General features: G+C 37.4%; 2 protein-coding genes across 5 annotated transcripts; both read right to left on the bottom strand.

Moving 5' to 3' along the window:
• Window positions 1-787: 787 nt before the first annotated feature.
• LOC104425661 (ankyrin repeat domain-containing protein 30A) lies at window positions 788-3,394 on the bottom strand. The gene is made up of 4 exons (XM_010038417.3): window positions 2,923-3,394; window positions 1,584-1,694; window positions 1,415-1,495; window positions 788-1,299 (listed from the first exon to the last, which is right to left on the bottom strand). The coding sequence occupies exons 1-4, from the start codon at window positions 3,190-3,192 to the stop codon at window positions 1,225-1,227; spliced, it is 537 nt and encodes a 178-aa protein (XP_010036719.1). The 5' UTR covers window positions 3,193-3,394; the 3' UTR covers window positions 788-1,224.
• A 6,161-nt stretch (window positions 3,395-9,555) lies between these two features.
• LOC104425660 (pleiotropic drug resistance protein 2) lies at window positions 9,556-18,331 on the bottom strand. Of its 4 annotated transcripts, none has more exons than XM_010038414.3 (20): window positions 17,545-18,331; window positions 17,291-17,411; window positions 16,781-16,869; window positions 16,493-16,577; window positions 16,123-16,413; window positions 15,955-16,045; window positions 14,751-15,651; window positions 14,419-14,579; window positions 14,203-14,306; window positions 13,884-14,049; window positions 13,715-13,792; window positions 13,097-13,233; window positions 12,454-12,786; window positions 11,912-12,202; window positions 11,729-11,812; window positions 11,400-11,536; window positions 11,081-11,308; window positions 10,767-10,938; window positions 10,373-10,627; window positions 9,556-10,074 (listed from the first exon to the last, which is right to left on the bottom strand). In XM_010038414.3, the coding sequence occupies exons 1-20, from the start codon at window positions 17,925-17,927 to the stop codon at window positions 9,805-9,807; spliced, it is 4,377 nt and encodes a 1,458-aa protein (XP_010036716.1). In that variant the 5' UTR covers window positions 17,928-18,331; the 3' UTR covers window positions 9,556-9,804. The 4 variants fall into 4 exon arrangements, with proteins under 4 accessions (XP_010036716.1, XP_010036717.1, XP_010036718.1 ...); XM_010038415.3 differs by having other exon boundaries at window positions 11,400-11,533; window positions 17,545-18,329; XM_010038416.3 differs by lacking the exon at window positions 17,545-18,331 and adding an exon at window positions 17,062-17,175.
• Window positions 18,332-27,279: the final 8,948 nt, after the last annotated feature.

The following is a 27,279-nucleotide window of genomic DNA, read 5'->3' as shown; positions in this document are numbered from 1 at the left end:
GGCCGAGGTCAACTTTGGTTCCGGTTGGGAAGACGGCTCTTCAGCAACCCAGCCCACAAGGTCAACGAGCTAAACAATTTTGCAGTTGTCGACCTGCACACCCGCTGAAGTTTGTCGCTTTGTCTAGCTTAGGAATAGATAATTGATACGTCTGTTCATTTCAGCTCGGTTTCGTCCCAACAACTACTCCCTTGTCTAATTTGATGCTCCCACCGAAACATGGCTGGTCCCTCAAAAAAGTCTAGAATTTTAATTATTTGCATGGGCCCTCCTAGATCCAAATTTTTCAATCACCTTCCCCCCAAATTTAAAGTAGGATTCGTGATTTTGGTGTATGTTCAACAACTTCCACGTCCTTCAGCGAGTAACGGTTTCCTCCGAATACCATCCCTTCTCCGAAATCGGGGCCTCGGAAACTCGCCCGTGACCACTCGTCTTACCAAAAGGAAACTGATTCGTCCTTCGACTACAGTAACACCATAATGGTCCCAACAACCGAAGGCGACGCGACTGGGAAACCACCCTCCATATAGCTACGCTGCTAATCACAGGAAGTGCTATCAGGGGGCGTCCAGGATGAGTTTGGGTTCTCTTGTGGGAGGATGTATCAGGGATCCTCATCGGAACTAATGCATCCACGACAATACTACTTCAGGACCAAATCATACAAGGATTCCACACATGTTCCGTGACCATTCAGTACCAGTTCAACATCTGCTCGGACAAATACTTGAACCGGCACAGCACAACCATTATCGTCATTGGCGAAAAATATACAATCAACAAATTGCCCAAAGTGATTTACCATTCAGTACAGAGAAGAATCAGACAACCACCATAATAGGGAACGCAAAGTTACAATAACCAAGAAAAGAATTGGATATGAAAGGGGCTATTCTTCAAACCACACTGAAAAAATTATACAAGACTTTCAAAAGATAGTTAAGTTTTCAACAAACGGGAAAAAAGATAAAAAAGAAAATAAGAAGAAACTCGACAGTGGAGACGCGTTAAATTCTACAAACCCGGTTCAAGAGGCAATTTTCCCTTTCCTAACTTGACTAGTGAAAAGATCCAAGACCCATCAAATGCTAACAAAAACAGAGGTAAAGAGTAACATCTCCCAGTCCCAAAGCACCCATAAATAAATGTAGGCAAGTCACATTTACAAGCATCAGATCAGAACAAACTTTGATCAGCTATCAGCAGTGGAGTAGACTATCTTCAGTTTATAGACTCTATGTTCTTGCTGAGCTCCTCCAGCTTCTTCATCCTCAACTTCTCGCTTTCGCTCACAAGCTGTTCAAGATTCGAAATCCATCAGAATAAATGTCACGAGTATAATTGGAACTGTACGAAGAACGCACACGTGCCATAACATATACACAAACAGAGAAAGGACTGCATCTCCAACCTCCATTAACTTGGTAATGAGCTGTACTTTTTCCTTGTTCTTATCGTTGAAAGCCTCGAGAGCCTCCTTGTACTCTCTCTCCTGTGACAATCCATAAAACCCAAGTTCAGTGCCAGCTAGAGATTTGGACATTAGAGAGGGAACTGATCGACAAGTTTATCTTTATCACCTTCTTCTGGCAAGAATGTCCTAGCGTCTTCAATTCCTTGTTCACTGTATCTATCTTCTTTCTAACCAGGGAAACATCCTTCCTCATTGGATCCGCCAGTGCTTCTAGTTCCTGATTATCACAGACAATATTCACAGCAGGTATAAACATTGTCAACACAACTTTAGAACTGAAAAGAAAACACTCTACAAATTTTTGGCTCCACATTCCATCTGTATCAGCGGTATACCCTTTAATCCAGACTATCATCCAACTTCACACCCATTAAAAGAAAAAAAAAAAAAAACATACATTTCTTCGTAATCGGCATCCCTTCTAATCTAATACGTTTTCTTTGTCAATCATCACATTCATTCCATCCAAATTAGTGGCATAACCTTATAATCCAGACCACCATCCAAACTTCGCACCCATAAAAAGAAAAATCTTCATAATCTGCATTGCTTCTAATCTAATTCGTTATCTTTGTCAGTCAACACACGGACAAAACACAACTGGAAGCACAGGCAGAATGATTCCTCTCATGTATCATGTCAAAATCGACACAAGGAAATTGTTTCTCGGGCCATAAACAGGAGAGAAGGTGAATTTACTTCCCCGAAAGGACAAATTATTCGTTTCCAATTCAGTTAATAACAAACTTTTTAAGATGGAATCCAAAGCAAGAAAAGTTTTATGACACCAGACATTCCTTATATCCTCATTCATATGTTTGTTTGTGGCAGAGAAAGGGGCCGTTGACCGACAGTATTGGGAGGGGGGAACAAAAGCTTTGATAGATTGCAGGACGGCAGGATTCCGTTAAAACGAGCAAGACATCTTGTAGAGAGACAGATGTTTCAGCCAAATCTGCTCAAAAAGAAAAAATTGAAAACACAGAACAAAAGGAAAAATACAAGGAAAAGGATCCAAATTTATCAGAAACTCGACAAAAAAATGGATTCTTTTCGAAATTTTTTTATTTTATTTACAGACAGTAGCATCATTCTCTGCCTAGAACAAACAAAAGGAAAAATTTCTTGGTCAAACTCACTAATTCAGCATCGAGACCTGTGTAATATCCATAAACAAACGAGATCTTCGCTGATACTTCCAGCTCCAGCTTCCTATCAGTCTTTCTTTTTCTTTTCTTATAGTTGACAAAAATTTCAAGAAAGAAATATCCGACATAGAAATAACTCGACGAGTATATGTTAAAAAGAGAGAACAATTCTTAGTAGAATTTCGAGTTATAAAGGAGGAAAAACATCCGCAAACCAAATTGACCCATCTCGGCGATTCACCAGCTCTCACGACCATAAATTTTCCAAGGACTTGTGGGGGATTTTGCGTTGCGTACCTCGCGAATGGTGGCCAAGCGTTTGGTCTCTTCCTCGACCCGACCCAGGTGGTTGAGGACGCGCTCGCGGACTTCCATCTTCTTCCTCTCGATCTCCTCCTCCTTGGCCCTGAAGGTGGACAGCGCCGACCTCGACATCTCCTCGTCCTCCCTCGACAGCGACATGTTGCTGCTGAAGCTCAGGCTCCCCGACGAGTTCTGCAGGGCCAGCTGCTGCTGCTGCTGCTGCTGGTGGGCCTGCTGCAGGGGCTGCTGCTCGCTCGTCTGCATCGGGGCCTTCTTCTTCTTCTCCTGATCTTCAGGCAACAGAAACCCTCCTCCTTCCTCGGCCCCTCTCCGCTCGCCTCCTCCCCCTCTCGCTTTTCTCTCTCCAGTCTTCCGTTCTTTCTTTTTCCCTCTTGCTTTTGCTTTGGAATGATGGTGTGTTGGTGTGTCCACTCTGTCTCAGTTTCTCTCTCTCTCTCTCCTATGGCATTTGGCGAGTGCTTATAGACGAAGCCGGCTTTAATTGTTTTCCATTTTTCTAATTTTCCGGGAAAAAAAAAATTAAAGTGGGGAAGCCAACACGACACATCTTTTTCTTTTGGGGAAATCTTTTATTTATTTATTTATTTATTTATTTATAAAAAGAAAAGAGAAAGTTCGAAATTATACGATAGCGTTTTAGGGCAGAAAGACAGAAAGAGAGACGAACCAGCTCAGCTGCCACCTACTGAAAAAGATAGGCGACAAGTTAATTAACCTTTTTTTTCTTTTTTGCCCCCCCGCCCCTTCTAACTTCTGATTAAAGAAAGTGTGAGGGTCAAAAAAAAGTTTGAAATTGGGAATTAGTGGCGATTTTTAAAATGGCCTTTCTTTAATTCGTCGAAAATGTAACTGTCCCATTTCTTTAATTATATCCACATGTGAAAGAAAGGTTACGAATCACAAATCATCATAAATAATTGATTTGGTAAATGACTTTCAGTAAAGTGCTCTCGTTAAGCAATAAATAAGGAAAAAAAAACTTAATAGTTTTTAATACAAAAATTGTTCTTGCCTCATGTGTAATCAACCGTTTCCAAAAGTGTATCGGTAAAAATTAAGTATGCTAAATAAATATTTCGAAAGTACTCGTTAACACAGCTCTTAATGAACTATAGAAATCTATTATGCAGTACATGTCCATATGACGATGGTCTTGTGCAACTAAAAAGTGAATAGGCAGTGAACAAAGTTTAGGGAATGAGTTTACTTCTTTTAACTATGTTATATAATATATATATATATATATATATATATATATATATATATCACTTGTCTGTTTTAATCAAATTGGGTTTATTTCAAACGGGTCAATCTCAATTTACAATTAAGTTACACTTAAACGTATGCTTAACTAAAAACAAGTTACACTTAGTCGCTATTGTTTTCTTTTCCATCCTATTGTTTTTGGTAACTATAGATCAAGCTCCAGAATTTTACATAACACCACCCAGAATTTTCATGTATCATAACTCTTTTTTTTTTTTTTTGGTAAAGCATGCATCATAACTTTTTCTCTCTTTAGGTTCAATTATTGCAAAAAGAATATGTTCATATTTCCGACTCATTCAGTACTGCAATAAGATAAAATTTCGAATTTGTGTTCCTCAACAATTTTGTTTGGCCAAAAAAAGGGGACCTGCCAAAATGTTATTTGAAATCCAAATGTGATCTTTTCCACACTCCACGGTCAACACCTTGTGCAATTTGTAACTACTCGATCATAGGAGCTTTTTCGCCATTAAATTATATTAAAGTAACATTACATCAATTGAATTGGCACTTCCTTTAATTGATTATTTTTACCACAAACACTGTGATAGCGATGCCATTTATTAACTTATTATTAATTTTGATCAAAATAAGTTGAGGTATCATGTTGGCTTGTTTCACAAAAATGAATGATCTAAAAAATATCTTCCTAAAATCAAGCACTTATATAACTTAAAATAATTAGTCAATAAAAAATATTTTTATTATCAATAATAATTTTATTTATGAATATTTCATGGAGGATGAAGATATTTTCGTTTATTTATTTTTATAAATACAAGCAACCGATTATTATTCATTTTAAGCGAAAACCAACTAATCCTGGATACATGTCCAAAATCCATGATAATTTCCAGAAAACTGATAATTATAACATCTGTAGGAGAGATTAACAAAGTTAAAGATGACGTGGCAACCCCTCTCAAAGGTCATATTCAGTGGCCATTAATGACGGCCCTAGCTTTCACCCCCCAAATAATTAGGGCAGTAGGTGGGTTGTCTCAACCAAAGTTGCTTCTGTTCCCTGAAAACCCGTCTTCTAACGAACATTGGAGGCCTTGGAATTATAACGACCGAACAGTTGCACTAGTAAGGTTGCGTATCAAACTTAAAGTCTCCATCTCTGTGTCTCTAAATAAATGAGAATAAAGCCACAAGAAGTATGGTTATTTTGTGTCGTCAGATTTTTGTAACTCATTAAGAAATGTCCCTTATTCAAGAGTTTTCTAAAAGTATGTTCTTATGGAGCAATGTCTTACTTAGGTGTAACTTGAGATTAATGATGGGATGTTAGATTATCCCTCTTCTTTTGGGGTAGTTTAGAAAGTTTCAATGTAGTAGGGTTTCGGAGTGGAATTTGTTCGGGATATGGCTTACCCCTTTCTAGTGGACTTGGTGTCGAGTTGTGTCCTTCCTATGCATTGTGACTCGTCATTGAACTGTATCCTCATGATAAATCGTGGCAATTCATCGTTGGTTCATGTCAAGCAACTATCTTCATTCTTGATTCTCTAAGAATTGATTGTCACATGGCGCTTACACTTTAGAAGCCCTTTCATCAATAATCGCCTGAATATGTCATTCTTTAGATTTCTAGTTTTGACATTTCAGGTTTTGTGATGTTGGCGGAGCAAACTATTGAGAACTCTCTACATTCACTATTGCGTGCTTCTCTTAGTTTCCAACAACTCCAACGGCTTGACACTTTTCACCTATGACCTAGAATTGCCCAACTCCAAGCGTCTTGACACTTCTCTAAAACTCATCACTGCCTACTATAATTGCCTGCTCTATCTCTCACACCCTTTCTTACTTCACCTCACTTTTGTAGTTATTTCCACTTAGCGCTAACTCTTCCATTAGACAAAGAGATCTCAAGAGCAAATCTACTTTACAAAATAATGTTCAGTGTAATAAACTTTAACTTTGCATTGCAGTGAAGGCTTTTACTTTTATTGAGTCCTTGCAAGTAAAGAAAGGTATTTTGAGTCTTTGCTGTAAACGTTTTGAGTGGCAATCCCAATTCCATTTGAGGAAGCCTTTCATGACAAAGTACCAAGAATTATTTCTCAATTCCTTGCAAGCATTTTATAAAAAAAATGTCATAATTCACTCCTTCCCTGTTTGAAGCCTTGAAGAAAGGAGATTCAGCTAATGGTTTGGTGTGAATTAGAAAGATATGGGTCGCCTACGCACGCCGTCACCTTACGATGACAACTCTCTTTTTCCTTTTTTATTATCATAACCTTGGTGTGAAGTAGAAAGAAATGGGTCGCCTACACACACTATTTCCGTACATCAAAGCTCTCTCTCTCTCTCCTTTTTTTTTTTTTTTTTAAATTATCATGACCTTGCATAATATTCCAAACATAAAATATTAAATTTTTAAGAGAAAAAATACCATAAAAACCCTAAATTTTATCCAATGCAACATCAATAACCAAACATTTTTTATATGACTAAAATCCTCGAACTTGTTGTAGTAAAATGCCTTATGTATACCACCAAAAACGCTAAACTTTGCCTATTGTAATATCAATACCCTAAATTTATACTACTATGACAAAAATATATTTTCTCTACCAAAAACCCCTTAAATAGCTAATATGGCACCAATAATCCAAATCTTTTTTTGTTTTTCGCCTAACCAGTACTCCAAATTTGTACTGGCTTCATAAAAAATTAAAAAAAAAAAAAAAAAAACCTTCATATTTTCATCCAAGACAACTATTAAAAATACAATGTGGCAGCTTGCATAAATAACAGCAAGCAAACGAAGCTAATGTGGGTTTAATGTTAGGCGAAAAACTCGAGAGTATCTTTTGTCAAATTGGTACAATTTGGGGGTATTGGTGGTACTAAAAAAATGGCGTATTGGTGTCATTGGGTACAATTTAGAGTTTTTAGTGACGCATTTAAAGTTTGGAGTATTGGTATCACAATTAGGTAAAGGGCTTAAGGTTATCTTTTGTCACATCGGCACAAATTTTAGAGATTCAGTAAATAAAAAAAAAAATGGGATTGGTGTCCATAGGTACAACTTAGGTTTTTTGCAACATAGAAAAAGTTTGGAGTATTTATATTATAATATGCCTAATTTAGAGTTTTTTTTTCAGGGTTAAGTTAACTCTAAATATTATTATGTGAAAAGAATAAGCCGTAATACTGAAGGGAGAATAGGAGAATGAGCAGGGGCGGCAGCTCATCTAACCCCCCACATCTTTTGACGAATGAGACCACCTTTTCCACCTTGGACTTTCAAATTTGGACCATGTTCCTTTCTCTTCTTAATTTAATTAATTCCGATTTTTCCTTTATTCTATTACAAGCAGCTGTTCTTTTTCCAATAATTTATATTCTGGGGTCCCCAGATTATTAAAGTGAATCAGCAATATGATTGAGTCAATGCGGGCTCAGTAAAAAAGAAAAGAAAAAAAGAAGAAGAAAAACTCGTTTCCATGACGAAATAATTACTCGTTAGTGTAGCTCAAAGCCTCTCTCTCTCTCTCTCTCTACCCGGCGGGATGAGAGGATGCCGTTGAGAATTGACACGTCCATGGTTTCGGGTCACGAACGGCAATATCAGGAATCGATGGCCCAGATCGGGCGGGAGGAATTTGATGACGGACCCAGGAATCTTGTGCCCCGGGTGGGGCCCACTACAAGACAAGGGAGGTGGATATTCAGTGCACGCATCGGCGTCGCTGGCGTGCAACCCTGGACTTGCGATTTCTTAAGCGGGAGAGACTAGAGAGAGAGAGAGAGAGAGAGCGAGGGAGACAGGAAACGCTCACCTAATTCCGGGCGTCACCAAGCACTTTTATTAAATTGTAATTTTTGATTTCCAGAATTTCTATCTGTAAGCTCAATGATTTGGTGTCAGAGGCCCACCTCCCATTTTCAATTCAAATCCTGAATCCTTACTACCGTCTTCATTTGCTCGCAATATATTTGCTGTGCAATGAATAAATAAATAAAATGGAGTAGGTCCGAGTGTATTGAGATATACTTAAAAATAAATCGATAAACCAAAATATAATGGGCATTAAAATGTGCATGTTGTGATAACCTTCAGAGTCGATGCAGTTGGTTGGACTGTTTAGGTATATCTAATTCAAGAGTTCTAGATCGTACGTCTAAATTTACTCTGAATTAAGGTTTTTAATATGCATATTAGGATTTCAAATCTAGGAAATGAAAGTTACTTGTTCAAATCTCATAAATTACGTGTAAATTATTTTGGATTAGAAACTCTAAATTTGAACTTAACTTATTTATGAAGTTTTTCAGGGTGTTTTCTGGATTTTCAAATAAACTATATCTCCGCATCGCCTCACAAATAATTTTATCTTAAAACACCTAACATTATTATTATTATTATTATTATTATTTAAAAAGTGGGGGAAAAAAGGAAAAGGAATATCTACAGCACAGCATCACTTTCCAAGTATCAAAAGATTTATTTTGCTTGAGAATCTCATGCTTCGATAGGCAGTTATAGCCAACCGTCTGACAGATACTCTTCCAGGACCATTATGGTTTGTGGGTCGCTTTGATTAGCAAGAAGTAGAACATGTGTACTTCCGTGCGAAAGTTCTTTATAGCATGGAGGTGGTCGTTGTTCAATATTTTAGATTTGCGGAGGATGAGCGAGTCAGTCCTGAGGCGTTGCTCCGGAGACTTCAATTCAAGCCCCTTGCCGTGTTTGACCGTACGTATATAAAGTCTGTGGAATTTATTTATACTCCCATACTCATTTTGTTTACAACTTTGATAATGAAACGAGTCTACATGATATTTTCTTAAAAAGTTATAGATGCATCTTAAGACAGTTTCATGAGGCATTAATCCAGAGACTTCAAATTCAAGCCCATAGCTGTGTTTGACCATACGTATATGGAATCCGTAGAATTATTTATACTCTATACTCATTCTATACTCATTTTGTTTGCGACATCGATAATGAAATTAGTCTACGTGATATTTTCTAAAAAATTAATAGATGCAACCCTATAGGGGAATCTTCCAACACGCATTTGCAGATAGAACTTCTATGATACTCAATTGTGACGTGCAATTACAAGACACGTAATTGTTAATAAGTGCCAAAACATCGTAACATGCCGGAAAATTGATTTAATTTATTAGGATGTGCTATCATAATTAGACAAAAATTTTATGAAAAATGTGACTGTAGGATTCGCCATTGTACTTTAGAGATTACCCTCTCAAGACATCTACCGACGACGACATTGCGAAGTGACCGTCGGTTATCTCTATCCTGACCTCGCCATCAAGTACTATATACTGAAGAAAACATTGAAGCACCAAACGAGATGAAGAGAGCAGAGCTTTCCCTTTAAAGTCTTAACCATTCTGGATTTACTTTTAACTGTTCACTACATCTCTTTGTGAACAGAAGGGTACAAAATGATCCGTGCACAGGTAAAAATCAATGCCCAAAAGTAAGATTTCAGTGGAGACAACAGGTTTTCGTTGCCCTATCATTTGTATGTACACAAGACTAATTCCTGCTGTGTTAATAATGCTCTTCCAGACAAACTTCAACACAGCTCAAAAAAGCTTCTACCTTCTTTGGAAATTGAGGAACTTGATTCCATACGCAAAGACGAAGAAGAAAAGGAGGACCCAAACGACGTGAGCGACCGCGACGACCGGAAGGAAGTTGTAGTCAAAACCCAGTTCTTCTTTCAAGAACGCCTTCAACGCCACGTCCTCAGCTCCGGGGATCACGAGTTGGGAATCCTTGTCTCCCACCTGAGAGGTCACGAGGCCGTAGATGGTCCAAGCCACCGGAGAGGCCCAGTAATACCACCTCCACCAGACAGGGATTTGCTGTGATATGGTTGGAGAAAAAGAGCGGGTCATGAAAATGAAGATCAAGGAAGGAACGATTGGGAATCAACAGCATTAATGTAATCTGGGTCATCCCAAGACTACCTATGTTGTACCCGCAACACTTGTTCGAGCTCAAAAGACAATACAGATAACACTGTAAAAATTCTGCGTAATTTTTTCACAAGGTAAATTCTCAGTGGTCATAATCCATACTGCCACTTCTTTTTTTGTTTCCCAATGCAAATGCTCAATCAGAACTGTCACGGAGTATAGTATCAACTTCGAGATCACTCACCGGTCTAGGAATGAGAAAGCCGGAGAACAAGTTCCAGAAACTCAGGAAGAAAGACATGACAATGGCAGCGATTTGATGCCCTGGAGTAAGGGCCACAACCATCATGCCATACATAGTGAAGTAGACGAAGCACATTAGTATGTAGTAGTAGAACCACAGGAATTTGCCTGCCGTCCACTTAAACCCAATCATGGAGTAAAGAAGCAGAGTGTAAACAATAGTCTGAATTGCGACATATATTGTTTCAATCGCCACCTGCAAAATAATCAAGAGCTCATAAGCATACAATAGTGCATTCCGTGTTCGTCTAAAAGGCGTGATGTGCTGACAATATACAGCATTATCATCAAGAAACACAATTTGTTCAACAAGTATCTTGTCCTCATTTTGTTACCTGGGCAAATGCATAGGGCAGTTCAGAGTACATTCCAGCTGCCCTTTCACGGTAAAAAACTGTTCTCTCGATAGCAACAACGGACTGAACAGCAGAAGCATTGGTAGCTCCAAGAAAAAGAACAGCAGCGTACATTGCCCCCAAAAGATTCATCAGATCTTGCTGCTGAGTTCTGTTCATTCAAAAAGTTGGTTTGCTTCTAATATTAGCAAGACATAAATCAATTACCAGCATTACAGGTTTTAGTAAAATGGGCTAAAAAGAAGGAAAAAAAAATGCGGGACATGCTCATCTAATACAGGCAAGAATCTTACGTTTGTTGCCCTTTGTTCCAGAATATGAGGCCAAACAAAGCCCCGATTACTATGGTCATGAAGAAACGTATGGCATTGTATTGAGGGTTTCTCCAGTAAGACCAGTGTTGCTTCCAGAAACAAGCTTTGCACTGCGTAAGAAAAGATTGCGAATATTTGGTGGGGAAATAGAGATCTTTGGAGCCTGGGACCGGGGTTCTCAGTTCTTTAATGAGTTCCTGATTCCTCCTGAGATTGAAGATAAATGAAGCAAGTGATTCTGCTAGTTTTTTAAGATCATTGCCAAATAAGTTTTCTGAAGAGATGATGATAAACTTACTGATAAAGCGAGGAGTTCGCATAAATTTCCGCAAAATCAACCCCCAGTTGAACCTCGATTTGTGGAGCAGTGATCTCAAGCATCCAAGTGGCAGGATTATAACCATCCCTGATCTTAGGAACCCCGGGGACAGCCTGCTTTTCAGTTAGAGATGTTAGTTCCTCAAGCAAACAGGATGTGTCTATAAGTTAAAAAGAAACGCTGGTTTCAAATTCAGCCGGAAAGCATTTGAAGAATGTCATTAACCGCTCAACATGATGCTTAGTGGAATTATGAACTCGCATGCTAGGGCGCTACACTACACTGATCGGAAAGGCAAAAGGACTCACTTCAAAATATTCAATGAGCTTGTGAGAATGGCGGCCAAGAGGTCCAGTGTAAATCACTTGCCCTCCTCTTTTCATTAAAAGTAACTGCGATGAGAAAAAGATGTCCTCAGTACACGAGCTATATTGGTTGAAAAGGACAAATGCATTAAAACCGTCCATAGGAATTGAAATCGGGATCTGAACCTCATCAAAAGCTTCAAATATATCGATGCTCGGCTGGTGAATGGTGCACACCACAGTCCTTCCTGTATCCACCGTATTCCTCACAGTACGCATAACAATCGCAGCGGCTCTAGCATCGAGGCCAGAGGTCGGTTCATCCATGAAGATGATAGATGGGTTGGCAACAAGCTCTACAGCTATCGTGAGCCTCTTCCTTTGTTCTGTTGAAAGACCATCGATCCCCGGTAGCCCAACCAGAGCATTCCTCAGTGGGTTCAGTTCCACCAGATCCATTACTTCTTCAACAAACATCTATGGCATGAATATGGAAGAAAAGATCATGAAGCGTTGTTGAAAGCTATTAGTTTTATATTTTTTTTTATTGTCTACTGTTGCAGAGAAAGCTTCAACAAACATCGATGGCATGAATATGAAAGAAAAGATCATGACGAGTCGTCAGAAGCTATTAGTTTTAGATTTTTCTTTTATATTGTCTAGCTGCTGCAGAGAAAGCAATAGGCGAAAGGTCAAGAAGAGGTGATGTTAGAGGCACAAACAAGTACCTTACGACTCTGTGTGCTGATATCTGAGGATAGGCGAAGCCAAGCCGAGTAAAGGACAGATTCATAAACGGTAACATTTGGTGAATGAATGTCATTCTGCTCACAGTAACCACTGACTCGAGCAAATGTTGCCTGGTTTTTGGGATATCCCGAAATGCTGATACTTCCTTCAATGTAGCCACCAGTCTTTCTCCCTGCTAGAACGTCCATTAGGGTCGTTTTGCCTGCACCACTAACGCCTACTAGTGCTGTTAGCACACCTGGCCTAAAAGCACCACTAACATCTCTCAGCAGCTGGAGACAATCTTCTTCAACTCCTTGTTTCTTCATTTCCTGGCATACAAGGCATGTGTAACTTCTACAGCTAGACCTTACACTCGAGAAATTTATGTAAAGAACTAGTTTGTTCCAGAAAAATTAATATGTAAAATAGAAATAGCTCGGTAGGACATTACAAGCTGTGACATTCAATATGAGGTCAAACCGGACAAAAGTTTCTAATTGCCTACAGGCTATCAGACTAATATACAGTGCAGAGAAATTGACTGGTATAGAGGAAGCATATATTCCATTTATATAAAGAAGATTGGAATGGGAGGAAAAACTTGCTTTGACAGAGGAATGTTCAAAATGAGTGACTTACAGCTGGCATGTCGACATAGTAATTCACATGATTGAATGCAAGGGAAAGGGGTTGGAAGGGCAGGACCATTCCTCTTTGTGGTGCCTTCTTCGAGTCAGCAACAATATCTGAAGTGCTTTTAAGTTCCATATCGATGCCTGTGAAGGGACAGAAAAGGTAGGGCATTCGGCTTTTCACAGAACCAGAATAATAGTAAGGAGTTGATGCACCAATACACTGTGGTACAAAGATTCATTTGTTGCAACTATAAAAGTATCTCGTAGATAAAAAAAAAAAAAAAAAAAAAAAAACGCGAACAGATGGAATGCAACATTCTCCCGTTTCCTGCTTGCAAGTAACCACAGAAACTAATGGAGCACGCCCACGTTCTAAATTAGTTTGGCTAAATTTTCTTTGACTAAAGGTAAAGGTTCCTTATCGTCCTGCTTCCTTGTTTGTTTTGTCTAGGGACACTCTCACTTCATAACACGGAGTTGACAGAATGACAGTACCGTGTTCTCAATTGCTAATAGTAGTAGAGCAACTTAATTCACGTTCATTACCTAGATATTGAAACTGAATTTAATCAACATTCGCTGGCAAAAAAGAAGCAATTGGGAATCACAAGTGATATTTCACCTTTTGTCTTCTGCTCATCACTCTTTGCCTTCTTAGCTTCATCTTCATCCGGCACGACAGTTTTAGAATCGCCCAAAGCTGAAAGTCGTTACAAAGAAGAAGGATTGTTAACACCAATCTTGTTCCCACGAGGAAATCGCGGGTGAAATTTCAAACTTATTTGACTTACGATTTAACCAGGTCAGCGCTGCAATAAATAAGATGTTGAAGAGGAGAGAAAATCCAAATAGCGCTCCAATACAAATCCAAAACCAATAATCATCCACAAAGAAGCCCCTAGACTTAAGGAGGACTTTGCCGACCGTCGGTTCATTGATCCTGGGATCCAAGTTAGGCTGCAATAAGAGAACACAGACAGTCATCATTTGATGTTGGACTATGCATAAGCATAGAATTTTGCAGCTTGCCGAGTTAATAGACGGTTGTCAGGTGAACAGTGACCCTGAACGATATCAGTTAACAAGAAATTAACTACTACAGCATTTTACCGCGCTCCATCTTTTATCGAGGAATTCATTCATGACTATGGCATTCTGTCCATACATCATAGGGGAAATATAGTAACCCCATATCATCCATGGCTCAATGTCATCTGCAAGCATTATCGGAAATAGAAAATTCAGCAGAACAGACCAAAAACCCATTGTTCCAATATATAGATCAGCAACAGAAAGACAAGGAGTGCAAGGAATACCACAACTTACTTTTCGAAACAATGAAGCCTCCAAGCACAAAAACCATCAACAAGGTAAAAGTACCGAGGGTACTAGCGACAACTTGCGTCCTTCCAACAGCAGCTATAAACCGAAAGAGGGACAAAGCCATCTGGTGCACACCAAAGAATGCCAAGAATTGTCGAAAGAACCTAAACAAAGAGAAAATTTGTCAGCCAAATGAGAAGCTTCAATTGTAAGGCTCTTAGTTCTTGTTTACATTTCCAGTCAGAAAGTTATATTTCTCTGAAGCTAGTTCACAAACATCGGTCATGAGCAAGAAAAATCTTACTGAAGCATGTCATAATTTGGAATTCCTTTACCTACTAGCAGCAGGGGCAAATCCGATAGTGTAGTACGTAAGAATGATCCATATCCCCGATTCCATAAAAGACAGGGGAATCCTGAGGACCCAAATAGGTAAGCCAAATGCCCAAGCAGGATAGAACAAGAAATCTCTCTGCTTATAGAAGACTGGAAGCCTGAAGACAGTCATTGCGAGTTCTGCCATCCCATTGAACATCACATTGATTAAACTGAAAAACAGTGCTCCAAAAAACTTCCCCCCATCTTGCACTTTACCGACATGCATTTCTGTCCTTAGGAACACCGTCAAGGCAATTAACGACATGATTGTGATTTGTGTGGTCTTAAAGATATAGACAAATGAATTTCGCTTAACTAGCAGCCACTCTCTAGCGAAGCACGCCTTAAAAAGTTCCCAGCTTGGGAGTCCATACTTTGATGTCACTAATGCAGCTGGGTGAGCTTTGGACTTTTCATAAGGAACCCTAAGCTCGGATGAGAGCTGTTCTCCTATGCGAAAAGAGCTAAAGGCATGGCAAAAGTCCGGAACGGAAATAAACTGGTAAGCTTGGTCCTTCCTGCACCAGTACTGTTCCTGGTCCTTCTTGGAAGTCACTTCTTGCAAGAAGTCGGCTACTCCTTTCCTCTCAGGACACTTGAAACCCATGTACTCAAAGAACTCAAGGACATTTTCTCGTGGACCTTGATAGACTATTTGACCCTCGGAAAGAAGGATGAGGTCGTCAAAAAGATCGAAAGTCTCAGGAGCTGGTTGCAGAAGGGAGACCACCATGGTGACGTCCATGATGTGAACCATCTGCCTCATGTATCTGACAATCTGAAAAGTAGTGGAACTATCCAACCCCGTTGAGATTTCGTCCATGAAAAATACCTTTGCTGGTCCTACCAACATCTCCCCTGCATATCATGAGAAGAATGAAGTCTCTTATATACTATCTGATCACGAGATATGCACATGGAAGAAAAAGTCGTTCTGAAGCGACATCCTTTACCGTTTGATAATTGCAATTACAGATTCAGCACAAGCACATATCATGGCAAGCACGAACATAATTTAAAGTAATTAGTCCTCTGAACAGGCTTGGACACAAGGGATCATTGGACAGAGGAAAGTTGCTTATGAGCAAAATTTGGAGAAGGGAGCTGCTCAATGTCGGCAAAAGACCGATTTCCAAAAAAGAATCTATACTTCGTGCATACCAGTTGTTAGACGTTTTTTCTGTCCCCCAGATATACCCCTTCGCATCTCATCACCCACCAGAATGTCCGCACAAATATCCAATCCGAGTATCTGCAATAAAAATACTCGTGAGTTGGACTTTCAGAAGTGGCTCATGATGCGCAAGCAATTGTGAGCAGATAAGTAACCTTGATGACATAATCAGTGACCAGACTTGTTTCTTGGCCAGCCACAGCCGTGGCTTTCATGAACGCATCGATTTCGGGATCTGGCTTTATCCCTGCCTCTTTTTCTCTCCTTGAGAGTTCAGCCAACATTTCATATCTCGTTCCTACACCCAAGCAACGCCCCGAGAAATCTAGTGTCTCCCTCACTGTCATCTCGCCATAGTGAAGATCGTGCTGACTGATGTATGCACAAGTCCTCTGAGGAACAAACTCATCCAACTCATGACCGCAGTAGGTGACTTTGCCACTTACCTGTCAAACCAAAGCCATTAGTGAATGAAAGAAGGTTTCACTAACCGGTACTCAAAAAAGCAACAGAGTAAAACCACACCCTTAAATCCTTGTCTAGCTTGCCGGCGAGTGCTAGCAATAGTGTTGTCTTCCCTGCGCCCGGCGGCCCCAGAAGCAGCGTCATCCTGATAGCAGGATCACAGGGAAAATGTACCATTAAATGGATTATGGATTCAGGATAATGTATCCAATCACATTGACATGTAAGATTAATTGGGGCAATGTTAGGCGATAAATATTTTAACTTTATCAAAATAATTACCCAAGATCTACAATTCTTTGCGATGCATATACATGGTCCAAGAAGCTAATTGATGCGATGGAGTACCTTGATGGTTTGACTATCCCGCTAACATCCCGAAGTATCTGAATCTTTCTCTTTTTGGATGGTGCCAGCCGAATCAATCCAAGAACACTCTAAATTTCATAGTTAAAGCAAAAAAGGAAATTGTGAGCAAAAGGCCAACCTTCCAATTCATCTAGACAGCAGAGAAGTTGTCACTATTTCCAATTGAAGCTATAAATGGTAAAACCGAAGAAGAAAAACCAAGCGATTCGTGGACGCCATTTTAACAGCTAAACTGAAGTTTAAGAAAATTAACAGCTTACTTTCTTCTCTAATTTTCCATTCTCCTAAGCTAAACCATCGAGACCTCTGAATTGTTCAACAAGAAAACATCTCTCACCAAATTACTTCTCCTGATCACCAACCCAAACGAAGACCTGAAAGAAGTTTAATGTTTCCTTACCAAAAAAGGAAAATTGTAAAAAAGCAATTGTCCTTGACAATACGCGCAAAAAGCAAGAGCAGAGCTCAAAGTAAGAACCAAAACTGTACCTCAATAGCGTTCATGGTGGCATTAACCAGAGTAGGAAGTGCTCTGCTTCCAACATACACATCCCCCTCGATGGACAAATGCTCATATCGAACTTCGATCTTCGGAACTTCGATTCCAACTCTGCATACACGCCATCAACAAAAGAACCCGATTCATGGAAAAGCCAAAAAAAAAAAAACTTCCAACCGCAACGCCCGTAAGTAAAAAGAAAAGATGAAACATATGAACAGATGATTCAGCGAACTAAACCGACCGATCGGTCCTGTCTCGGAGCCTCCTGAGGAACTTCTCGTTGTCCTCCTCGACCACTTTGAGAATGTTGTCCATCAACTGCTTCTTGTCCTGCATCCTGAGGTTGGTCACATCGACCTCGCCGTGGACCACTTTACCGTCGTCGAGGACCTGCTTCAGCATCCCCTTTCGCAGCCGGTCGAGCGTCGGGAGCCGCTCGATGGCAGCCCACCGGAGTTCCTCCTCGTCTTCCTCCCGCCGCCCGCTCCGGCTGAAGACATCTGGCTGCGCCTGCCAGGCCTCCCGGAAGCTGGCCGCCCCCCAGCTCCGGTGGCTTGTCGACGCCCAGCTCCGGCGGCTGCTCGTCGACCTCACCAGATCGTCACCAACCAACGCCGACGCCATATTCGTCAATCAATTATTTTATGTAAAACAAAGAGAAGGTGAGTTCAGTTCGGTTCTGGGTCTGGCTTTTCTAGCTCAACTCGAATGGCGACCAAACGAGACGGTTGGTTTCAGTGCGTCGCGGGGTGGGCAAAGAGAAGGGCATCGAATCTTGATCTCCGCTCAAGCCGTGGAGTGGAAGAGGGTTGAGGCTTCACCAGCAGAAACGCGAACTGGGAATTCAGTCCCAGCGAGTCATCATGAACGCGAAGGTTCATGTCCAGAAGATACGATTTCATGCAGACTGTGATGTCCGTTCTGTTGTCCCAGTATAGTGAGGTGGACGAAAGAGACGGAGATAGAGGGAGCCAGAAAAATCCAGGTGAGGTGGTTCGGAAGTCAAGTTTCGGATAACGAGACGATGGACTCGGGTTCGAATAGAAAAAAGGCAACTTTCAGTTTCAATACGGTCCGGGAGTGAAGTTTCTTCCTCCATGTTGGCATGGCAAACTCACCAAAATCATGATAAAATAACGCTGAAGATCTAATATGTAATGACTGTACTTACTGTAACAAGGTTGAAAATGGGCAATTATGAGTGAAGTTCAATAATTGAATCATGTACCTATTAAATTTGGTCACTGTCGACAGAATTTACCCACTTTACCCACTTTAGTCCACTTTTCAACTTTTATCTTACTACTATTGAAAAGCAAAATGATAAAAATGGTTATTGAACTTTGATTTGGCGTGTAATATTATCTTTGGACTTTTAATATGTTTAATGTGGCTCTTAAACCATAAGTAAATGTTCAATATAGTTCTTCATTTTGCTCATACGAGAAATTAGACATTATTTGATGAAGTAGATAATTAGGGTGCCTTTGATAACGTTTCTATTCCGATGAACAATTTTTGAACAGAAATAATTTTTTTTTTCTATTTTTGTTCTCGGAAACAATTTCTCAGCATAAAAACACATTTGATAACAGCAAAAAACTTCTATTCCAGAATAGAAATGCGTTCGGTAAACTTGTATAATTTTGTTATTTCTTTTAATTTTTCAATATTTTTATTATATTTTCTTTTTTTTTCTTCTTTCTTTCTTCCTTTTGGCCCGGTCCGCCGGCCTCATTGAGCCACCGCCGGGCGACGTCAACCTAGCGATGGCCCAGTAAGGCTCGTCCTCTCCAGCAGATTGCCGATCATGGCCGAGGCCGGCAATCGGCCAAAAGGAAGAAGAAGGAAAGAAAGAAGAAGAAGAAAAAGGAGAAGAAAAAATAAGTGTTTCTTAAAATTGTTCTCGGGAACAAGAAACAACTTTTTTCTATTTCTTGTTTATGTTCCAAATTTGTTCCCGTAAACAAAAAATAGATTTTTTGTTCCTAACAAAAGTTTTTACCAAACACATTTATGTTCTTTTCTTTTTTCCTAACAAATTTTTTTGTTTCGAGGAACAGAAACATTTTTGGCCAAACAGGGCCTTATATGCTAAGTTGTGTGTTTAAAAATGATGAGTTGGTATGATTATTTTTATCCATCTATTTTAGGAAAAAAAAATTAGGGTGTTAACATATCCATAATTATTTAATGATGTGGATAATTATATACTCATTTGAGATGAATATTTTACATGGATAATCTATATGTAATTTTTTTTCTACTACTATTCAAATTTAACATATAGTAAGGTACATAGGTAGATTTGATTAATTTAAATCAATGAAATGACGAAATTAAACATTTTTACATAATTTAGGGATTAGATTGAATATTTATCAATAATTCATAAATCATATTAAATTAATTAAAATTTCTTGAATAATATTGCATATTAAATTAGAGTTTATAGATCATTTATGTTACGAATCATTTGTGATATTTTTTTTTTATTAAAAACGAGAAAGAAAGTGTGTAAGTGCAGGAACGTGGATTCAGATTTTTACGAAAAAAATACATGGGATTTATATGTTGAAAATGACGCATGGGGGACCCTCCTTTGTTTTTTACTTGAGCATAGCCGTGTGTGATGCATGTGTTTATATGGCTTCTAGCTTGATATTTTCAAGTATATTCCAAATAATCATCTAAGGATAATTAAAATGATTTGTTATGGGCTGCAACCGTCCTTTTCGCAACAGTTACCTATTATTATCTGTCACAATGCCCCGTGAGAGCAGAATACCGAGGACATTGCTGGAGCCGAAAAGGTTTCTCTCTTCTATAAGCCTTTTTTTTTTTTTTTTTTTTTTATCAATTTCTGTTTCCAATAAACGCTGCTTTTTCTTTGGATAACGACATCTTAGGGGTGCATGACAACCCAAAATTTCTGTTCCAGAAATAGTTTTTCTGTTCCAGCACTGCTTCGGAAGAAAAATCCATTCGATAAACCTATTCAGCTTTTTCTATTTCGTAATAGATTTATATTCCGTAAATAGGTTTGGAAGAGAAATCGGAAGCAAAATTTTATACTGATTTCCTGAAGAGAAATCGAAATAATTTCTCTCACTAAACCCTAATTTCGGTGAGTCCTCCCTCATCTCCTCTACGTCTTTGCCTCCCCTCTTCCTCTGCCTCTCCTCATTTTATTAAAAATAAAATTAAATATATTTATTTTATTCATTTAAAAATAAAAATAAATTATTTTTATTTATCATTTTATTTTTAGTTTATTAAAAATAAATTTATTAAATTTATTTAAAATAATTTATTTATTAATAAATTTATTTATGATAAATAAAAATAATTTATTTTTATTAAAAATAAATTTATTATTATTTGCCTTGAGTGTTTTGCCAAATCAATTTTTTTATTCATTTTAAAATAAATTTATTCATAAAATAAAATAAAATAGAATAAATAAAATAAAATAAAATTTATTTTTATATTTTTATTTTAAAATAAAATGATATTTTTATTTTATTTTTTATGATTTATTTTATTTTATTTTATTCATTATTTTTTTTGTTACTAAATCATTTTTATTTTTATTTTTTATATTAAAGGTCGTCGGTCGCCCACCGCCGTCCGAAAGGAAGAAATTTTTGTGTTATCAAACGAATTTCTATTTTTAGAAAGTAGAAATTTTGTGTCGTTATCAAACTAGTCATTTTGCTAAATTCTTCTGAAATAGAAATGAAAAATCTATTTCTGCCTCAAACAATTTCGAACAGAATGGTTGTCATGCGCGCCTTATAAACCGATTCGATAATTTATCTCGGGAAAATCACGCCAGCCACTCATAGATATGCCTCAACTATTTCTTTTTTCAAGAAAATACCACAAATTATACCCATTGCGATGTTAGGTAGTCCAACTAAAAGCTTAAAATTATTAAGTGAGAGAAATCACGAAAGGCATATAAACGATATTATTAAGCTTAAACTAATAAGCGGGGGCTTGGCTGGCATGACTTCATTTTGTGAAAAAGATGGAGCGTTTTAGAATATTTATATAATTAATGACATCTTCATATAAAAATTTAAACTTTCTACAAAAATTATCAAAAGGCACATTCATTCGAAAACTTAAACAAACGAGTAATGGACAAATTATGATATATTAATTATTTTACAAACACCACTTCTTCGACATGGAGCCTCTATAATAGAATTCACACATACATCTTAATAATCTTCTCCCTAAATATGAGTTTAGTCTTAGGTTTGCTCCTCTTCAATTCAGGTATCATTTGGCATTAATACCTCTTTTTTTCAGATCGAATCATGAAGTCTGACATAGGTCTTATAGTGTTACACCACAATGCTCTTTGTCTGAAAAATCACGTTGGTCACGATTCATTCTGCTCATGGAAATTGCCAAGAGAGTGCCTAAGTTCAAACCTATCAACATGTTCAATTAAATAACCTTCACTCAAAAGCTGGCTAGTGCTTAATTTATTAGTGTGAGAGAAAGTCCCACATTTTAAGTTAGCCATTGGGGTGAGAAAGGCCCAAAATCACCCAATACCAATATTAGAGTCTAGGTTACCGATAAGTCTCGATCTAACAGTAACACAAGAGATACGTGTTGTTGCTACTCTGACTCAGGGCATGATGCGTGAGGGGAGATTGTTGGAGTTATTCCACATTGATTGTGAAAAGGGCTAGTGATTGGTTTATAAGTGTGAGGGGAAGTCTCACCATTTAAACTAGTTTTTAGGTAAGAGAAGTCCAAGACTATCGAACACTGGAATGCATAGCAAAAGTTCAATTACTTCACCCAAAGAGATCACCAAGAGGGAGCTCAAGTCTGAGCACATCAACACATCCAATTTCACTATAATATTAACTACTCCACGACATACTAATTATCCAATATGAGATTTTTTTAACACAACCCACATGTGTATCTTAACAATCTCTCCCTCAAGTGTGAGTTTAGTGTTAAGTTTGCTACCCCTAAATCCGAATATCTTTATGCATTAAGATATCGCAACTCGAATCTCCATCAAAGCCCAATTTCATCCTGAGTTTCTTTCTCCAAATCAAACCATAAAATCTACCACTGAGCCCACATTGCTACACTATGGTGCCCATTGCCTGGAAACTAGCTTGGTTACCATATTCCTTCCTTGAAATTTTTACCAAACATCGGAACAAATTGAAGGTGCACCAATTGACGATCGACTTTGATACCATTTGTACCTTGGTATCAAAGCCTCCTTTTCTTTGGTAACCCTAATGCATCGAGTGAACCCCATGCACCCAAAAAAAAGAAAAAAAACTTCCATTCGATTGCTCAACAATGCTCACCCAAGTGCCTCATTCACGTTCAACCAAGTGTCACAGTTGTTGTGCTATGGTGTCTACAACGCGTCACCAAGTTGAGCTTTTGTTTTTTACAAAGGTATTTGTTTAGGTCTTTGCATAGTAACTTTTGCCCAACAAAGCCTAGCTTATTTTGCATAGCCGGATCGGCCGTGTTTATTCAATTATTGTTGCAATAACAAAGTCAACGCAAAGGTCGCATGTTGTTTGGCTCCAAAAGCAAAGTCAACCACAAAGGACAAATCTAGGCCTCCGATTCTCAACATTTCACTTCTCATTTCAAGAAGCAAACACCACCACCAAACTCACCGCCTTTAGACGAGCAACATACCAAAATCTCATTGTCAACAGAAACTTGGAGCCATTATACGTGCCACCCCGCCACAGATTCGTTGAATGCTGATATTTAAAGAAACAAGTTTTTGGGTCACAATTTCACTTGATTTCATAGTCACTTTGAGTTCAAGGGGATATTATAGATAACTAGGGATTTCTCAAGTATAATTTTTAGTGATATTTTGATAATTTTATCGATTCTTGCATCTCTCAAGATTACGCATATATTTTCCTTTGATTGTCAATATCTTGATTGATATTTTATCTTATATAATCATGTAATAAATCCTATAAATAGGCTCATGTATTATTTTTCAATACACAACAAAATATATTGAAAAATCCACAATTCTCTTTTGTGTTTTATTGTTCTTAATTTGGTATCATAATCCAGATTACTAACAGGTTTGAACCCAATAGTTACACGGGAGATACGAGTTGTTGCCGGTTCAATTCAAGGCCTATTTTGTGAAAGAGAGATTGTTGGGGTTATTTCATATTGGTTGTAGAAGAGGTTGATAGTCAATTTATAATGTGAGAGAAAGCCTCACATTTTGAGCTAACTTTTGGTTCGAAAAATGTCCAAAACCAACTGACAATGGTATTAGAGCCCAAGTTACCAACAATTTAGGACCTCCATGTAATATTTTCTATATATATTGAAATGTAGTGAAATTCCTTAATGAAAATTCAGTGGTTCCACAAAATTTCACATAGTATGAGAATAGGAGTCCTAACTTTAATCTTTCCAGGTTCCTATTTATCTCTCCAAGGTCAAGTTCAATCTACGCATGAGAGGAATTATTAGAATATTTTAATCATAAGTCACACTATTCATAAAATAGTGTTGTAATACTTAAATAATAAACCACACATTCATCTATCATCTTAAACTTTTAGAACAATTGACAATAATCCCACTAGATCTCATAGAATGAAAGAAAAGAAAATTAATTAGGAACGTGGGCAATGATTGGATTTCACGTCAAAAATTCTGGGCGAGACTTGGTTGGAGTACTTCATTGCTTTTTTATTCAAAGTTTAAAACTAGATTAATTAAATTGAAATGTTTAAAACAAAATTTAAAAATATACGGTAGTCTTAGAATTGAATTTGCAATTCTTGTGAATGAAATCTCTCAAATCTAAAAGATGCTCTCTCATCCAAATAGAAACATTTTTATACACATAGAAACATCTTAAGCTTTGAAAACTATTGACAATATTCCTACTAAATCTCATAGAACAAAAGAAAAAAATGAATCAGGAACCTGGGCAATGATTGAATCTCACGTCAAAAATTTTAGGCGAGACTTGGATTGGGGACTTAATTGCATTTTTATTCAAAGTTTAAAACTAAATTTTAATATATACGGTATGTTTAGGATTGAATTTGCAATTCTCCCGAATGACATCTCTCAAATCTAAAAGATGCCCTCTCATCCAAATAGAAACATTTTGACACACATAGGAGTGTGCTTTTTATTGTTTTGAAAAATTAAAATAGAAATAAATAGAACAATTATTTTCTATCTAAAATATACATACAATCAATAGAGAAGTCACGGCAAAATAATCTTTAAAAAAATAAAATTGGCCAAGCGAGCCTTGGGTCCAAATCTCCACATAGCACCTTAGGATTTGAGGGTAGTAAATTTGTAGATAAAAGTATTGAACTGGTTTCCATAAAAAAAAAAATGATAATTAAAGAAATCACAAAACTACGATGAACATTAAATTTATCAACAAGGATCTTGTACTAATTAAAACTAAAATTTGATTCATAAAGTTAGATTACAAAAGTCAAAACTAATTTTACATGAAATTAAACTAATTGATACGATTGAAACTCGAAACTACAAACTATAAAATTGAAAACTACAAAATAAAACATGAATTGAAAACTTACAAAATTGGGTTCCGAGGAGCCTCGAGACTTGAAGCAGGAAATTGAAAGGGATCACTTATGAGAAAACTCTCTATCTTGGATCTTGGAAGCTCTTCCCTTTCCTTATGGAATGTTCTCCTTTTTATAGTTGACGAGAACCTGGATTACTTGCTCTTAAAATCTTGAATTTCCACATGCCTTGTATCATTTCCTATTTTGTGGTTCTCTCCTAAGCACCTATTGTTTTGCTGGCTTTTTGTCACTTTTCATGTCATGAAATTCCTCTTTTTATCTTTTAATGAGTTGTTTCACCTTAAGGTCGGACGAATATGACAAATTCCTTTGGTAGACCCTAAGAAATCTGTAAAAGGTTGACTCTAAGGCGACGAAAACTAGATTTTGTTAACTTAAGGTGTTTTTTTGGTTGTAGGGACATTCTTATTTTATTTGAAAGATGTGAATCCACTAATGAACTCAATTCATATTTATCACACATCAATGTAGGTTGTGCAATATTGTATTCTCTTAGATCTTATCGTATATGTGTTGTCAATTCTATTCCGTTATTTATTTTTTGAACTTTAAAGAAATTGTGATTTTTATTGACATGCAAATTATTTATGTTGTTTACGTAAACTTTCATTACTAAAAGAATAACTAAAGTATGGATGGAACCAATTTTAATTGAATATTTTACTGGAACAGTTCTTGCTAAAAGAATGGCTTCCAAAATTTGTATAATTATAATCAAGCGTCGTCAAGAAAAAATATATTTTTCTCTTGCAATTACTTATTTAGGTTCATATGAATCAAGAAAAAGATTAGAAAATATTAAAGGAAAATGTATATATTCATGAACTTATTAAGACTAATAAACACTTTATAATGTGCAGGTTTATTCAAAATTCTAATGCGAAACACGTTATGGCTCCAAATGTCATCAATCATTTGCGCCTACTTAACCTCAATCCTAGTTGTGTCATTTCAATTCTTAATTTTTGCTTAGGACCTTTTCTTCAGAATTTGAAGATACTAATTATTATTAATATTTTATATTGTATCCAGCTTTTTTTGCATTAAATGAAAAATAAATTAGAAAAGCCACAAAATTTGCAAAAAGTAAACTCTCTCTCTCTCTCTCTCTCAAAATATTACTTCAACTTTGAAAAGTATCAAAATAGCCGTACGCAAACTTAGAAATTAATATTTCTATGTTTTGAAAGGTTTGAGGTACTCCATGTTAAATAAAAGTCAAATTGCATGACATAAGATTTTAATAAATTAAAAGTAACAACTATTCCAACCAAATTTCGACAATTTCCATAAATAATGAGATTGTAATAGTGATGAACCCCGGTTTCATCGCGTCAATAGTTATACACAGATTGAAGGCATGAGTTGAATTCTTAAAGATACAATAAAACATCGAATGGTTTCTATTTAAGGTTAATGCCATAAAAAAATCCTAAATTATACATACTGTAACACAAATATCAAAAAGATTTTGCGTGTCACAAAAATTATAAACTTGCCAATTACGGTACAAATACCCCCAAAAGATTGTGTCATGAAAAACTCCGAATTTATATCAATGTGATGTATGATGGGGTGAGTGATTCAAGAACGGAAATTTTTATAAGGGCATTTTTGTGGTTAAGTGTATGGAGTAGTGTATATGATAAACACACAAAAAGGAATAAGAAAAGATAAAAGCAATCTCCTTCCAAGGTATAAAGGTAGCGCCACCAACCGAGGATGAGGATCGAGATCTACAAAGTTCACCACCAAGGCCTAAAGCTTCCACCAGCCAAGGATAAAGGACTTCGGGATATGAGAAGCTCACCACCAAGGCCTAAAGATTCCACCAGCCAAGGATAAATGGCTTCTTGGCTCACCACCAAGGAGTGATCTACGCTCCAAGGATAAAGAAACCGAAAGGAGTTATCCACTCTCCAAAGGAGTTCACTCAAGTTGAGGAAATCTCATCATTCTCATTCATGAAATTCATATATCCCCTACATTGGATAGTTTCCCCTACTTATAGGAGGATTTTAGCCTTAGGAAATATTAAAAACAAACTTTAATGACCTAGGAATTAAATGTTCGACTCTTGAGCTACATAAAAATAAAAACAGCTAGGAACTTAATAAAAAGCCATTATTAACACGGGAACTAAATGCCTTTAATCGTCAGCCTTCCACATTCTCGAACCGTTAGCTTTCCGTGTTCTTGAACCTTTGACTTTCCATATTCTTGAACTGCATTTGTGAACCTTTAGCCTTCCTAGAATTCGAGCTCCTCCCTTGACCAGAAAATAATCCTCCTGAAACTTCATCAATTGGTCATACAAGACATCTAAAATGGCCTCTCATTGATACCTA

The sequence above is a fragment of the Eucalyptus grandis genome, chromosome 11, assembly GCF_016545825.1.
Source record: "Eucalyptus grandis isolate ANBG69807.140 chromosome 11, ASM1654582v1, whole genome shotgun sequence".
NCBI classification, from domain to species: Eukaryota; Viridiplantae; Streptophyta; class Magnoliopsida; order Myrtales; family Myrtaceae; genus Eucalyptus; species Eucalyptus grandis.
The sequence above is the reverse complement of the archived record's forward strand: the minus strand, read 5'-3'. Positions and strand labels throughout refer to the sequence as shown.